Here is a 15098-nt window from a genome sequence, read left to right as displayed (position 1 = left end):
CTACTTGAGTAAAAGTAAGAAAGTACTAGATGTCTAATGTAATTAAGTATTAAACGATATTTAATATGAAACATAATGCATTAAAAAGTACAGTATTATGCTTTGTAATGTTGTGAAGTAAAAGTTTTCTAAAGATAATCACCCTGATAAAGTAAAAGTGTACTTTTAAAGCAGAGTAAAAATACTTCACTACTGTCCACCTCTGGATATAAATGTTAAAAGGGAAAAGGAAATATTCTTTTTCATTAATCAAGTAAACCTAAATTGTTTCAGTCAAGTTAATGTTTATTGTTAAAAAATAAGTATAGCTGTACTCATAATGAGTAAATAAGTAAAAACTCATCAACGAGGTATACTGATTTGATATTATTTCCACTGACATTTAAAAAAAGATATTTAAGGAGGTTTTGATTGCATTTCACAAAAAGTTTAAGCATGATAGTCAAAATGTTATGTTGCTAGAAAACCATTTTTCCTATTATGTATAAACTTTTATCATATTTTGAACTATGCTATATGTTGTTTCATAAGTGCAGGAGTTACATAGCAGTGAGTGTTACGTAGAACCGGGGCATGTGAGGACTTTGACAGGAGACGCGCAGTGACCTCTGGTTTTATGGGTAATTCACGTCTGGAGTATAAGGTCCTGAAAGGGTGGAGCATCAATAGACTCTTAAATGTTCATTCCACCTGGAAGCTTGTGACTTTTTCTTTCTTCTTCTCTGCTTCAGTCTCTTTGGCTCCATGGATGTAAGTGAGCTAAAAATGTTGCCTACCGGGGAAAGCGATGGCACAAAGGTGTGTGTAAAGGTGCCGGGCCCAACTCTGACATACCAGAATATTCAATACTGCATTAGAGAAAGCCGTGGACCGTGCCGCAAGAGAGGTCCTGAGCGAGAAATCCTGAAAAACGTCAGGTTAGTGTCTGTCTGTGTGCTTATGTGCTGTAGAAACAGTTAAAGCAGATGCTTCATAACAATTGACTTCTCACACACACCATATTCAGCAAAACACACTGCTGTGCAGTCAAATCATTTTGATACAGATAACACTTATCTTTAAGATAAGCATCCCAGATCCATTTCATATGCATTTGTATATCACTGTCTTTCTATGTGTTTTAGTTTTTTATATATCTGGAAAAGAAATATTTTGTGACCTAATGCTAAAATATTTGTCCAGAGTTTAGATGTATAGAGATTAAAATAAAAAAGAAGAACTGAAGTTGTAATTCTCCATAGTTTGTGTGTGTGTGTGTGTTAGTGTTCTTTCTTTTTTTTCTTTCTTTCTTTCTTTCTTTCTTTCTTTCTTTCTAAACGGTTCAGACATATAAAAAATACGATTGATTTCATTTCGATGTTGCCACATAAAGCACTTTTTAGGTTATTTGATAAACATTTTTACAGTGCACTGTTTTGCTATTTCCTGTTTTAGTGGAATCATGAAAACCGGCCTGAATGCAATCATGGGAGCAACAGGAAGCGGCAAAACATCGTAAGACACTCACAGAATCAACAGACTGAAAGGTTACAGCTGATGAAGAGCTGGCAACAACACTCAGTTTCTAACCTTTATTTTTTGTTGCGTGAAGGCTGTTAGATGTGATCGCTGGAAGGAAGGATCCTCGAGGTTTGCGTTCAGGTCAAGTTCTGGTTGACAACAAGGTCGTGACCTCTGACCTCCGTCTCATGTCTGCCTATGTCGTACAGGTAAGAATGCAGAATTTTAATGTCAGTAGTATGTCTGCAGTGAGGATAAATTAATATTTGTCTCTGTTGTGTGGCACATGTGTTAATGCCGGGAAGATTATTGTGGAACAGAATTTTTTTTTGTCTCCTGTTCAAGAGTCTTCTGCTTAGCTCAAAATCAGACACATTAATTTAGTTGGTTTAATTCTCAACATTTTCTTTGTTCTGTGTCTGTGTCCTTCTGTAGGATGATATCCTGATGGGAACTCTGACTGTGCGGGAGAATCTTTTATTCTCTGGAAATCTGCGGTTGCCAAGGAAACAGTGTTCCACTGCTGATAAGGAAAAAAAAGTGGAGAGCATCATTCAGGAGCTGGGTTTAGAGGACTGCGCAGACTCCAAGGTTAGTCACAAATGCTACTGATGCTTTTTAGGTCAAGCTCTTTTAATGGCGTTAAAAATCTTTTATATAAACATTGTCTTGAATAAACCCCTCATTCATTTAGATTTTTTTTTTGTGTGTGTGGGGGGCATATATTGTCCTGAGATTGCAGGAGAAAAGGGAAAAAAAGTATACAAATAAAATAAAATAAAATATAGAAAATGTATTTATTAATTTGGTATAGTCTTGTTTTTTGTTTTTATTTTTATTTGTTTTAGAAGTAATAAGGAGTAGGGAAATAATACATTTTTGTTTTATGAAATGATTAATTATTACAAATGATTTATAATTGAAAATTATCTGTTCAGAAAAATAAGTCACAAGGTTACAAAAATCTTTTATAAAGGTATGTTTATGACATGGTATTAATAATTCAAAAATCCTTTGACCTAAAAAAAATGAAATATGGTACATGTCATTTAAATAAAGGCTGTCAAAATACAGTAACCTATTAATTACTGTGATTAATATTTTCTGTTTAATACATAAAAAAAAACATTTAGGCAATTAATGTTTTTCCCTTCCTCAAAATATTACCAAAAGTTTTAACTAGTGATTTTCTTATTTATTATAAAAATGTATGTGCAAAATAAACTTATAATTATATTGATAGAGACAGAAGATGCTATTAAACAAAAAAATAAAATATACTGTTTGTATATAGTTTCTACATTAATTTGAAGATTCAATGTTAAACTATATTTATGATTAAAAATTTGAATGTTTTTGTTATTGATTGACAGCACTAATTGAAATGCGTTAAATAGATATGTCTTTCTTCAAGATTGGTACAGAGTTCATAAGAGGTGTATCAGGAGGAGAAAGAAAGCGCTGTAGCATTGGTATGGAGCTCATTACATCTCCTACTCTTCTGTTCCTGGATGAACCGACCACAGGCCTCGACTCCAATACTGCTAACAGCATCATTGCTCTCTTACACAGGTACAAACTTAATATGTACTTCATTTAGTGCCTACATTGCTTGCTTGCTTGTTTGGTAACCACTTGAAATCTTTATGTTAATGTCAGTGTCTTATCACTTCACCTGTCTTCTTTCTCTCTTCCGGTCATTTAGGTTGTCACGGGGTGGTAGAACTATCATTTTCTCTATCCACCAGCCACGTTACTCAATCTTCAGGCTTTTTGATCACCTGACGCTGCTCCATAAGGGAGAAACCGTTTATGCTGGCCCTGCCGGCAAAGCCATGGACTACTTCCAGAGTCTGGGTAAAATATATACATATATTTGCATATGAATATGAATTAAACTTTACATCTGTGTGATCTCATCCAACTTACAAAAATATCACTGTTTTAGGACACTAGAAAGCTGGCATTCTTTGAAATACATCGGAGTTCCATAGAAATACTGGGATGTACAAATATAGTAGTATAGCATATAGTATTTATTTATTGATATTAATTTATTTTTTTACATTTAGTTGCATAAAAAAATGCCAGGGTTGCCAGAGTTATATTAAATCAAAACAAAAAATGATTAGCCTTATGGCTTCTGCAAACACAAAATACTGCAGTATTCCATAAAATATTCAGTCAGTGGCTAGTATCTTCACTTCTTGCTATGTAATGGAAAAAGAATATTTAATTATCTGTGGTGTTTTTAGACATTATTAAATTCATTATTCATATTCTTTATTATTTTCTTCTGTGTTGATTAGGTTACACATGTGAGGCTTTCAACAACCCTGCAGATTTCTTTCTGGACATAACAAATGGGGAGGCCCTTTCTTCAATGCCAACAGGTGATACACATACACAGAGATGCAATTATGAACACTATCTAAGGCATCGACTTACGTAAAGTAGTAAATGTTTTGTGGTATTGTTCAGTCACGTGGTTCAGCAGATCAAAAGTTTCTCTCTGTTGTTTAGAGGAGTCATTGGCTGAGCTTTACAGGGAGTCTCACTACTGTGCTGCTGTCAAAGAGGAGCTGAAATGTATCACTGGACCATCAGATCTCTCATCTGAAGCCAAGAGCAAGCCAGTGTCCTATGCCACGTCATTTTTTTACCAGGTTTGTTTCATAAGAAAAACATTTTTTTTTTGCTTGTGTGTTCAGTAAATGATTAACCAGTACATTATCTAAACCTGCTGTTCAACTTTAGCTCATATCTGTTATCAGGTCGGTTATGGGTGAAATGAACAGTGAGCCATAAACCTTAAAACCATAAACTTTCGGATAGTTTTTGTGTGTGTGTGTGTGTGTCTGTATATGTGTGTGCTTACATGAAATCATGTATGTGTTTGTATGTAGTTAAAGGTGGTATGCTGGAGAACGATGCTGAACGTTGTCAGGAATCCTCAGACCTCATATGCTCAGATGGCAATGAACATTCTCTGTGCTCTGCTGATTGGACTCATCTACTTCCAGATGCCTTTAACTCTTCCTGAAGCCTTGCAGAACAGGTACTGATAGATCCATGCATCCCTGCATCCATCCATCCATCCATTCTTCATTACAGTTTGTGTGTGTGTGTGTGTGTGTGTGCACGCAGGATTGGAGCGTTCTTCTTTCTCATCATCAACATGGTGTTTGGCAACCTATCAGCAGTTGAACTCTTCATTAATGAAAGAGCAATCTTTGTGTGAGTATAATATTAGCAATTTTGTCAAGACAAGTCACCCTTGTTTTTATAGCACTTCATACAATACAGACGGTTTAAAAACAACTTTACAGTTCATACAGCTATGCTTTTAAGTGTGTTTATTTTAGTATTATTTATGTTATATTATAGTATTTATGAATATTTGTAGTTTGTAACTTTTTTATATTTAAAAATATATATACATTATATATTTTATTAACTTTATGTGCTTATTTTTATTGATTCTTAATTTAGCTTTAATTTATTTTTATTTCAGTATCAGTAGTTTTAGTAATTAAACTTATTTTACTTCAATTTGTTGCAAAGACAACATTAAGTACAGGTTTTTTTATTAGTTTAGTTAAAACGAATTATATTTTATTTTATTTCAGATTTATTTCAACTAACAAAAAGGATTTTTAATGGTTTTGGCAGTAACAGTAACAACATTGTTATGTGTTAACAACCAATTATGTGTCCAGATTCTGTATGTATGAAATTAAACTTCATTTTTCTTTTACAAAATCAAGTAAGTCTGTTCATATGTGTGTGTTTTAGGCATGAGAATGCTGGGGGATATTACCGTACATCTGTGTATTTCCTGTCCAAGGTGTTTGTGGATCTGTTACCTAATCGCATTGTGCCGATTTTCATTTTCTCCAGCGTTTCTTACTATATGATGGGTTAGCAGCACTCATAATACATTATTAGTATGCTAAACATGTGGCACATCATTAAAACCATCAGTAGCATTTATTCTATACTAAATAAAACGAATATGCACTGTAAGTGTACATATATATTTGTGAACAGGGTTGAATCCATCATTCACGACCTTCCTGTGCTTTGCATTGACCATGTCCATGGTCAGTCTGGCAGGAGTCAGCTTGGCTTTTCTTGTCAGCGCCAGCGTGAGCACTTTCGCCATGGCCAACGTCCTCATTGCCTTGCCTTTTGTCTTCATGATGGTCAGAATTCAAACATACGCACTAATGTCATCAGTATGTGCTTGTACCATTCTCTCTGTCTCATTCACTCTTTATTTCTGTCTCTTTGTTGCAGGTGTTTGGAGGGTTCCTGGTGAATCTCAACTCTATGCTCAACTGGCTGTCCTGGCTCAAGTGGGCCAGTATCTTCAAATATGGACTAGATGTAAGGAGGAGGAAATGAGAAAACAGTTTACAAATTCAAAAAAGAGTTGTTAAATTAAAAGAGTGCATCATATGTTTTTAATTGCATCTTTATCGGGTTGTTTAAAAAGTGCTGATTGTAGTGTTGTTGTTTTTTTTTTTTGTAGGCTGTGACTATAAATGAAATGAAAGGGCAGGTCTTCTACAGTGGCAATACGACGTAAGTTGCTCAAACGAAAGTGTAATGACAGTTCAGTTAAGTTCACAAATTTTATAACTCTTGCATCATGACAGACACATATTTTTTTCCTTAATAGTTTTATTCAGCAAGCATGCATTGAATTGATTAGTACAGACATGTTACAAAATATTTCTACCCCTCACTTTGAGCCATTCATCAATGAAGTTTTTGACTTACCAGTATTTGATTTGTTTCTCATGGTCAGACTAACAGGAGAGATGTATCTGCAGTCTCAGGGGATCGACTACAGTGTGTGGGGCTTCTGGCAGAACCAGGTGGCTCTTCTGGGCATTGTACTGGTGTGCATGACGTTTGCATACATACAGCTGCGCAGGATCAACCGCTGGAAATAATGTGCATTTTCTTCATTACAGATTCACTCGTACACAAATTATGTAATTTCATAAAATTCTTATTTTGTTACACCATGTCCATTTCTGTATATTTAATTCACATTTGTCTATGTAAATTATTATATTTCAATGTAATTATTAATCTAGGCTTTCTGCGTTTGACAATGAAGCATTTTTGGAAATATGAAATGCGCTGTAAAGTTTAAAAAAAGCCATGCTGAGCGCAACATAACTGCATTTAAAATTTATTATCAGCTCTTTAAATGCTTTTCTGCTAAATTTAGTAAAATTATTCGATAAAATGTTTCAGGAAAGGTAAAGTGACTAAATGTTTCTCTTGCAAAATAACTGTTTGTGCAATTGGAAAATTAACCTTAACTTTATAGTTACTGACATTTAACCTTTGTGTCATGTATATATAAATATATGAGATGAAATTTAAGTTCTCAGCTCTGTGCCCATGGAAGGCACTTACTTCAAAAATACAAGGTCATTGATTTTTGCTCTATTAAATAAAAAAAGTTCATTATACTTTAAAATTCCTTTTTCATATATTTTGATCTATGTTTGTTTATCACTTGACTAAAAATGCAAATGTGTAGCCTAGTAGAGTGCATGTTAAGATGTTTTCCTTACATGAAACGGAAGAAGTAACCACTAGGCGGCACTGTTGTCACTTATTTTGCATGTTCCTCCTCCATGTCTTCCGCTGGCCTGATGTTAATTACCACACACACAACTGTATTTTTGGAAGTAGTAGTTTGATTATAATCTTTTAGCATAGTAGGTAATAACTGAAATTTGTCATTCTGTCTTTTAGCCATATATACACTTATAGCTCACACAGACCATGCAAGGCATTTATTGACTGAATATGTTCATATTGCAAAAAAATATAGTTCTCAGCTCACCTCTCTTCGTTTATCAAACACAATTTGAAGTGAAATCTCTCCATCATATAATCTGTCCTCCAGTTGTTGCTGTAGTCTCTAAAACCCACATAAAGCAGCTGCAGACATTTCTTTGTTATTGCCACATAGAATATTCACATCTGTTAGATATTAGTAAATCCTTATGTGTGTTGTGTGTGTGTCTGAGAGAGAGAGTGTCTGTGTGTGTAGTGCAGTCTTCTTGGGTTTCATTCAGAACCACACTGTCAGCGCAAAAAATCTTGGAAAGCCTCCAAGGCCGAAGTGGAGAGAATTCAGAGGAAAATAGTTAAGGAAAAGAGGTACATATGATGGAGAAAGACAAAGAAAGAGAAAGAAGAAACAAAATCTACTCACATTTGCTTAGAATATGTCAAATTGTAGTTACAAATTTTTAATTATCGGTTAACTTGTGAGACGAACCTGCTTAGAAGAACTGAAAGCACACTTTTTAGGTATTTACTTTCCGACATTGTCTGTTTATTTCATTGTCATGTCCAGATGCAAATGGCACATAATGAGAATAAAATAAAAAAGAATAATAAAAAAAACTGCATTTTCACACCTTAGGAGATCTTATCCCACTAAGGAAGGCACAAACACTTTGTCTTTTTCTTTCAACACATTTACATGAAAAAGCTTTAGCCCAAAAAGTGCAAATCAACATGTTATCACCAATAAGCTAGTTACATAAAAAACACTGTTGTTCCAGTAATCAGAATAATGCTGAATACAAGTCATGTAACCCAAAATTGCCACAAACACCACAAGTAACAATCTGACTTCAAATAAATGACTTTGTGTGCCTGTGTATGTGAGTGTAAGGATATCTGAATCTCTCTGATGTGAACAAGCCTATTTCTCCTGTTTTTCTGAGCCATGGTGCAGCTATTTAAAACCTGGCCTCATTACAGAAGCCAGTTCAGTCTAAAAATGTTTTTGGGAGCAGAAACAAACCCTATAGCCGAATTAAGGCTCGGCTTATGAGACACGGCTGTATGCCCAGTTTGCATATGCAAATTATTGACCATTATGTAATACCACATTTAGATTCTAAATTTCATTGAAACAGATATTATAAGAAGCAAAAGAAGGCAATGAAAGCATTTGAGAGGCAATGACAGTTACTTGAATTAGCCTACATGATGTGCATTAAACTGGTTAATGTATTTTTGCAAGATTTCATAACCCCATTGATCAGATATCTTGGTAGCACTTTACATAAAGTCACATTTATTAACATTAGTTGATATATTAAATAACATGAAATAATTTTATTTAACATGTATTAGTCAATGTTAATGTTAAACTGTTTGTTTGTTAGCTCACAGTGCATTAACTAATGTTAATACATATCATGATTTCAAAAATGTATTAGTAAGTGTTCAAATGAACCTTAACTAAGATTAATACATACTATAGAAGGGTTGTAGTTCATGTTAACTATATGTTAACAAATGAAAGCTTATTGTAAAGTGTTAATACTATCTTGAGTTTGAGCAAAGAACATCAACAGTTTGTGTAACACTTATCCAGTTATTAAAAACATTTTATCAGTACACCTTCAACTTGTGCTTCTCTTAAAGGGGCACTTCAGCCAAAAATGAAAATTCTGTCATCATTTATTTTGTTCCAAACCTGTATCCCTTTCTTTCTTCTGCTGAACACAAAAGAAGATATTTTGTAGAATGCTGTAAACCAACCAGTTTTGGCTCCCATTGACTTTATAAAATGAAAATCAAAAGGGTCCAGTGCATTTTTGGGGGGTCTGCAGCCCAGTTTCTTCAAACTATTTTATCCTACAAAGAAAAAAAGTCGTACAGGTTTCAATAATATGAGGATGAGTAAATGATGTCAGAATTCATAATTTCGTCTGAACTATTTAATTTAGTTTAAAGATTACGATAATTTGCGCATTGTGATCATTTGTGCATTTGTTTATACTTACACATTCAAATGTGTTTTTGTGCCTTGATCCATTCGATTATGTTGAGATTTTTTTGTATGTTGTGTGATATGGACTGTACAGTATGTTATCATGTGCTTATGCTGTAGAGAATGTGTTATGTTTAAGTATAGGTTTAGAGAACACACATGTTAGTTTGTGTGTGTAGACTGCTGAATGTTTCTCAGTATTCCCACAATGTTGCATCAGCAATCCCCTGACCACTGGCTTTGAGCACCCCAGCATGGTCTCCCTTAAGATACTTGCCCTCCTTTGTCTTAATGGCCACTTTATTATAATCACAGAACTCAAAGTGGAAATAGACAGGTGTGTCACTACTGCTGATCACAGAGCCATCTGCCTCCACCGTCCAATACTTCCCCACTGAGTCTGAACAGAGAAATGAGAGAAATAATGGGTAACAGACGACACAGAGTTTCTGATGAAAATAAAAACATTTTTAGGGCTGTATTATTAAATAAATCTTAATAAATCATTATATTGTATACGTTTTATATATTTAAATGATTACACATGCATTTTGATTATTAACATTTTAATAAACCATGAAATTGGACTGCAGGAAAATGAAAAAACAAACAAACTGTAAACTAAACAGTATGTATGTTTATGTGTGTATCTTAGAAAAGATATTTTAAAAAATTATAGGATTAAAAATATTATTTTTAATGAGAACTGAATGGCCTAGAATTGTTGAAAATGTTAAACAGTTATTATGGGCTTTTTGATTGCAAAAAAAATAAAAATAATTTAAACATCTAAATACATTCCAGAAAAAAAAGAATCCAAAGAAATTATAACAGAACATCAGAATTTAGGTAAAAAATAAAACTGAATTTTTCCATTCAGGGAAAATTGAATGGCTCCAATATTCTTCAGCATTTTGTTGTTTATGCTCCACAGAAGTCATACAGGTTTCAATGAAGTGAGAAAACTGAATTTGTGAACACATTTAAACATTAAAATAATTTACATTAGATTTTTTTATTTTAATCATTTAAACATTTAAAAAAGTACAAATCCAGAAAAATGAAAATAGAAAAAAATGAATTTGGGAAAAATAAAACAGAATTTTTTTTTTTTTTTTTTTTTTTTTTTTTTACAGATTTCATAGGGCCCTAAGTAATTATTTGCATCCTATCAACTGTTAGTGAAACTTCATGAATTGCATAAGCACTATCACTCACCTCTGAGACTGTAAGCATTATTGTTGTACTCTAACTGGAAGACATCATAGGATGAGCGGTTGGAATCCAGTGTTCCAGTTCCTTGTTTGCGGCAACCAATAAAGCCGTGTTCCCCACGCAGCACTATCAATGGCCTGTTGATGAGCTTCAACACAAACTCCTCCTGCTCACCTGTTAAACAAAACAACACCGGCTACAACATACATTACCCGTGAAAGATAGGTGTGCTGCTATTGATTTACACATGCACGACAAAAATTGTAATTAGCCATTCAGTCACAAACCTGCAGAGTCCACAGAAGCCGCCAGCTGTCCGTTCTTTTTGGCTGCCAAGTATTTACCATTACTAGCCTTCAGTGCGACTTTTGACCCTATCCACTCAAGGTCAAAGAAACAACTGGGGGATCTGGGATAAACAGTCAGTTTCTTAAAAATCAATAGAAAAATAATCTAATTTAATTTGGTAATGTACATTTCTGGTCTTATTGAGCACAGTTGAGCTGGTGTACTTTACTATATGTACAGTCTTTATATATATATATAATTGTCTAACAACTTGAGTAAACAGATGACCATGCAAACAAACATCTATCCAAGACAAGCTGTTATATTTGCATTCCCTCTTGCCTTTATTAATTCCTCTTGCCAAATGGTTCACTACACAAATCTTTCAAAATGTCTAATCTACTTTTCTATCCTGTACATAACATTCTTCAAGAACATTTAATTGTTCTTACTTAGTGGAGGCAGAGCACTGGATCGCTCCACTTAGGGTGAGACTCCAATACTTCCCATTGCAAGATCGGAAAGCACAGCGCTTTGTCTCCCAGTCCATCTCCATCTGAAACACCTCCTGATCAGACTCCTCATCCTGATTGGCTGATAAATCAACCCCTAAAATATAGTAATTTAGTCAAGAGTTTGTTTTAGCCAAAGAGTGACATTAATCAAAACATATTATTTATTTTCATAAAGCTGTACTACAAAAGTGAAATGTGCATCTGTTGCATTCAGGAGCTCTTAATTTACTTTGTTCCTTAAACAACATTACCCTTCATAAATTTGGGATTAGAAAAACTTTTTATGTTTTTTTAAAGGTCTATTTTGCTAAACCAAGGCTGCATTCATTTGATCAAAAATACAGTAAAAATAGTAATATTTTGAAATATTATTACAATTCAAAATAATGTTTTCTATTTTAATATATTTTGAAATAAACTGACTTTTTACAATATTAAAAACAGTGGTGCTGCTTAAAATTAGAACAGCGTTTATTCAAAATAGATAGGCCTATCTTTTGTAGCAAAACACACAATCTACACTACCACTTAAATTTTATTTTTTAAAGAAATTAATACTTTTATTCTGTGATACGTTAAACTGATAAAAAATGATTTCTATTAAATAATAATATAATAATAATTATCATTATCATTATTATTTATTAGTAACAATTAAAAATATTCTGAAATTAAATTTAAGTCCTAATAATGCTTTTAATACTTGCTTTTTTAATACTGAAAAAACTGTAACCTAAAAATTGTTACATCTAAGTTAACTGGTTTTAGGTCATATATTGCTTAATCCTAAATACATAAATGTATACCAATAAAAGCAAATTCCATGGCTTAAATCAGGCATTTTGCAGGAAACAAACAGCTGCAGGTCACCAGTTTTACAGTGAAAGCTGAATCTAAAATTTTAAGTTGAGCTCCATGCATGCAGCTTTTCACAAAAAGAGCAGGCTAGAAAATGTGCAGAGACATTTAACAGCTACTCAACTCGAAATGATTTACCAAAACTAAAATTGGCCCATTTCACTTAAACTCGCCCCACATTCGCACACATATGGTGCATAACCGTTATTAAGAGCATTATTTATTAATCAGCATGCTGCAGTCGCACATCTCACCCTGGCGCATGGAGATGTTTCTCTCGTTGCTGGCTGTAAGCACCACTTGCCCATGACTTTGCTCGAGGACAAACAGCTCATCTTTGCCGACGCGCGCGCTCTTGCCAGACTTCATGGTCCCGGTGGGGCCCGTGGGCGCGATGTATTTGCCCGTGGCGTCCCGGAAAGCCACCTTCCCCGCGCGGAATTCCAGCGTGAACCCGGTGCCCGTGCCCGCTTTGGCCGTCAGGGCACCGCTGCACGTGAGGAAGCGGTTGTCGGCGGTCTGCAGGTGATACCGGTGATCCAGGTAGACGAGCGTGAGCAGCGAGTCCACGCCCCACGGCACGTCGCGGTCCACGGCGAGCTCGTTCCTCCCGGTGCACAAGTGCGCGTACCGCTTGCGCGCGATGCTGTACACGTTCACCTGAGGATGGACGGCCAGGTGCACGTTCCATTTCTCCGTAGGCGAGATGCTTTGCGCAAAGCACGCGATCCGGTCCTCGGACCCGCCCAGGTAGCGCGAGTGGGTCTCGGACTGCAGGGACCACCGGCCGTCGTCGTGGGCGATCACGAGGAACCGACAGTCCGGGCCAGGCTGCTCGCTGTCCGCCGTCACGATGCCGTCCTTGTCGGTGGCGAGGTAGCGACCCAGGTGGCTTTTGATGAACACGGCATTGGAGTCTCCGTGGTCACCGGACTGCTCCAGGGTCCACACCTGCTTTTTCTTCATGGAGCTCGCCGAGGCGTTGATTTTGAAACCGAACGTCTCCGCTGTCAGATATTTGTTTCCGGCGTTTATCAGCCCGAAGCGAATCACCAAAGTCTCGCCCAATCCTTCCGAGGACATGCTGGAGCTGTTCGGATGCTACGGTTCGGTGAGAATCGGTGAGCAGCGGTTCCGAGGAGCGGGTGTGACGAGTGAGATGGCGAGTGTGTGTGTGAGAGAGAGAGAGATGATGGTGCGCGCGAGAGAGAGAGAGGGTGTGTGTGTGTGTGTGTGTGTGTGTGTGTGTGTGTGATGCTGATATGTAGGTTGTATGTACTTTTTAGGCGTCTTGCTGTTTATTTCACTCTCAGAAGCATCACTGATCTTGATAGCTGTTCGCAACCCTTGGTTTCTATTCTGTAAACTGTAAAATGCAAAGAGTTTGAACCGCTGCCTCCCCACGTCATCTCGATGCTGTTGCTATGGGAAGAGTAGGGCGATATCCTAAATTAAAGTGCCTTCCCTTGTGAGAAGAAGTACATATTTATTTGATTAAAATCTGAACAATGTAATATATAGGACACTTGTAATGTGCATTAGAATGGAAATATATTATAGTTTCAATTTATATTAAATACAAGTTGAACATACACTCTTAGAAAGGATGTGTTAAAATTGCCACAACTTGTGTTAAATTTTTACACATTAATGGGTGAGTTCTGGGACAACGTTTTTTTGTGTTAATATTTACTCATTCATTGTGTTGATGATTTTAACACAGTAAATGTGTCAAAAAGGTTTGCACAAACGTGTAAAACGTGTTTATAATTTAACACATTATGTGCTGTCCTTTACTATACACAAAAAGAGTGTTTTGAGCAACTTACAGTAAGTAGCCTATATTTATGTGTAATTGAAGGGTAGTAACATGTAACATGTAACAGAATTACGTTATTAAATTACAAAATAAATGTAAATCTGTTACAGTTAAGAAAAATGTTTAATTAAATTAAAATTGCTTATTAAAATTCAAGTGATGAAGGATTTTGACAGTAATCAGTGTAGAGAAGGCTGTTAACCCTGCCTGCTTTAAATGTTTTAAAATGATTAATTTTAAAAACAAATTGAAGAAAAGTAGACATTTGAATTTAGAAAAGTAATCAAAAAAGTTATCAAAAAGTAACAAAATGGATAGTTACATTACTTTAATAAATTAATTGAAATAGTTACAAATTATTACATTTTAAATAGGGTAACTTGTAATCTGTAACCTATTACATTTCCAAAGTAACCTTCCCAACAGGGTTAACTGAATATATTGTCTTTGAAATATGGTACTGCGTACTGCAGTGATGTCAAGCATTTATACTAAACTAAAAGTGCATTTTTAAAAAGTGTTTCTAAGTGTATTCAGAATAAGTCATGAGAGTGTACTCGTTGGCTACAATGTCTTTTTTTTCTTTTCTTTTTTTTTTTGCAAATACAGTTCTTTAATAGTTCTAAGAATTGAAGTACAATCACTAAAAAAAACATGAATTTACCAAATTCTCTCATGCCCATACTTATCAAATTTCAGAATTCAATGAAATAACTGGTTTTGCCAACTTTACTTTTACTTTTTGTTTAGTGTACATGAGTGAAATCCACTAAAGACAATGTAGAATATCCCTTTGTCCACACCATAGCTATGAGCAATATTTAAGACAGCAGTAATGATTACCAGTCTGCATGTAAGGTGTGGTATTTGAAGTTTAAAACTGTAAAACTATAGACACTGTAGAGACCTTCTGCAACAGCTATCAACCTGTAGCTTTCCACTGAGGGCTTGAAAATGATCACCATGAGAATCCTTCTGAGAAATCTAAGCTAAGGTTGCTGCAGGATGAAGGCCAGAAGGGGGCGCTCATCATCTGCTCTGTGCAGGTTCTAACGCCCTGCGTAAGTAAGTACAGTGA

General features: G+C 35.2%; 2 protein-coding genes across 2 annotated transcripts; one reads left to right on the top strand and one right to left on the bottom strand.

Moving 5' to 3' along the window:
* The first annotated feature begins 622 nt into the window (after nucleotides 1–622).
* Nucleotides 623–7109, top strand: abcg2b (ATP-binding cassette, sub-family G (WHITE), member 2b). Its single transcript, XM_059553163.1, has 15 exons — nucleotides 623–917; nucleotides 1435–1494; nucleotides 1592–1709; nucleotides 1936–2091; nucleotides 2915–3072; nucleotides 3206–3357; nucleotides 3810–3893; nucleotides 4024–4166; nucleotides 4407–4558; nucleotides 4648–4737; nucleotides 5296–5420; nucleotides 5551–5705; nucleotides 5800–5889; nucleotides 6035–6087; nucleotides 6314–7109. The coding sequence occupies exons 1-15, from the start codon at nucleotides 745–747 to the stop codon at nucleotides 6459–6461; spliced, it is 1857 nt and encodes a 618-aa protein (XP_059409146.1). The 5' UTR covers nucleotides 623–744; the 3' UTR covers nucleotides 6462–7109.
* Nucleotides 7110–9254: 2145 nt separating this feature from the next.
* fscn1b (fascin actin-bundling protein 1b) lies at nucleotides 9255–13634 on the bottom strand. Its single transcript, XM_059553610.1, has 5 exons — nucleotides 12456–13634; nucleotides 11281–11437; nucleotides 10828–10949; nucleotides 10544–10714; nucleotides 9255–9725 (listed from the first exon to the last, which is right to left on the bottom strand). Exons 1-5 carry the CDS (start codon nucleotides 13282–13284, stop codon nucleotides 9520–9522), a joined length of 1485 nt encoding a protein of 494 aa, XP_059409593.1. The 5' UTR covers nucleotides 13285–13634; the 3' UTR covers nucleotides 9255–9519.
* Nucleotides 13635–15098: the final 1464 nt, after the last annotated feature.

The sequence above is a fragment of the Carassius carassius genome, chromosome 7 (assembly GCF_963082965.1).
Source record: "Carassius carassius chromosome 7, fCarCar2.1, whole genome shotgun sequence".
NCBI lineage: Eukaryota > Metazoa > Chordata > Actinopteri > Cypriniformes > Cyprinidae > Carassius > Carassius carassius.
Note: the sequence above shows the minus strand (reverse complement) of the source record. Positions and strands in the feature narration are given on the sequence as shown.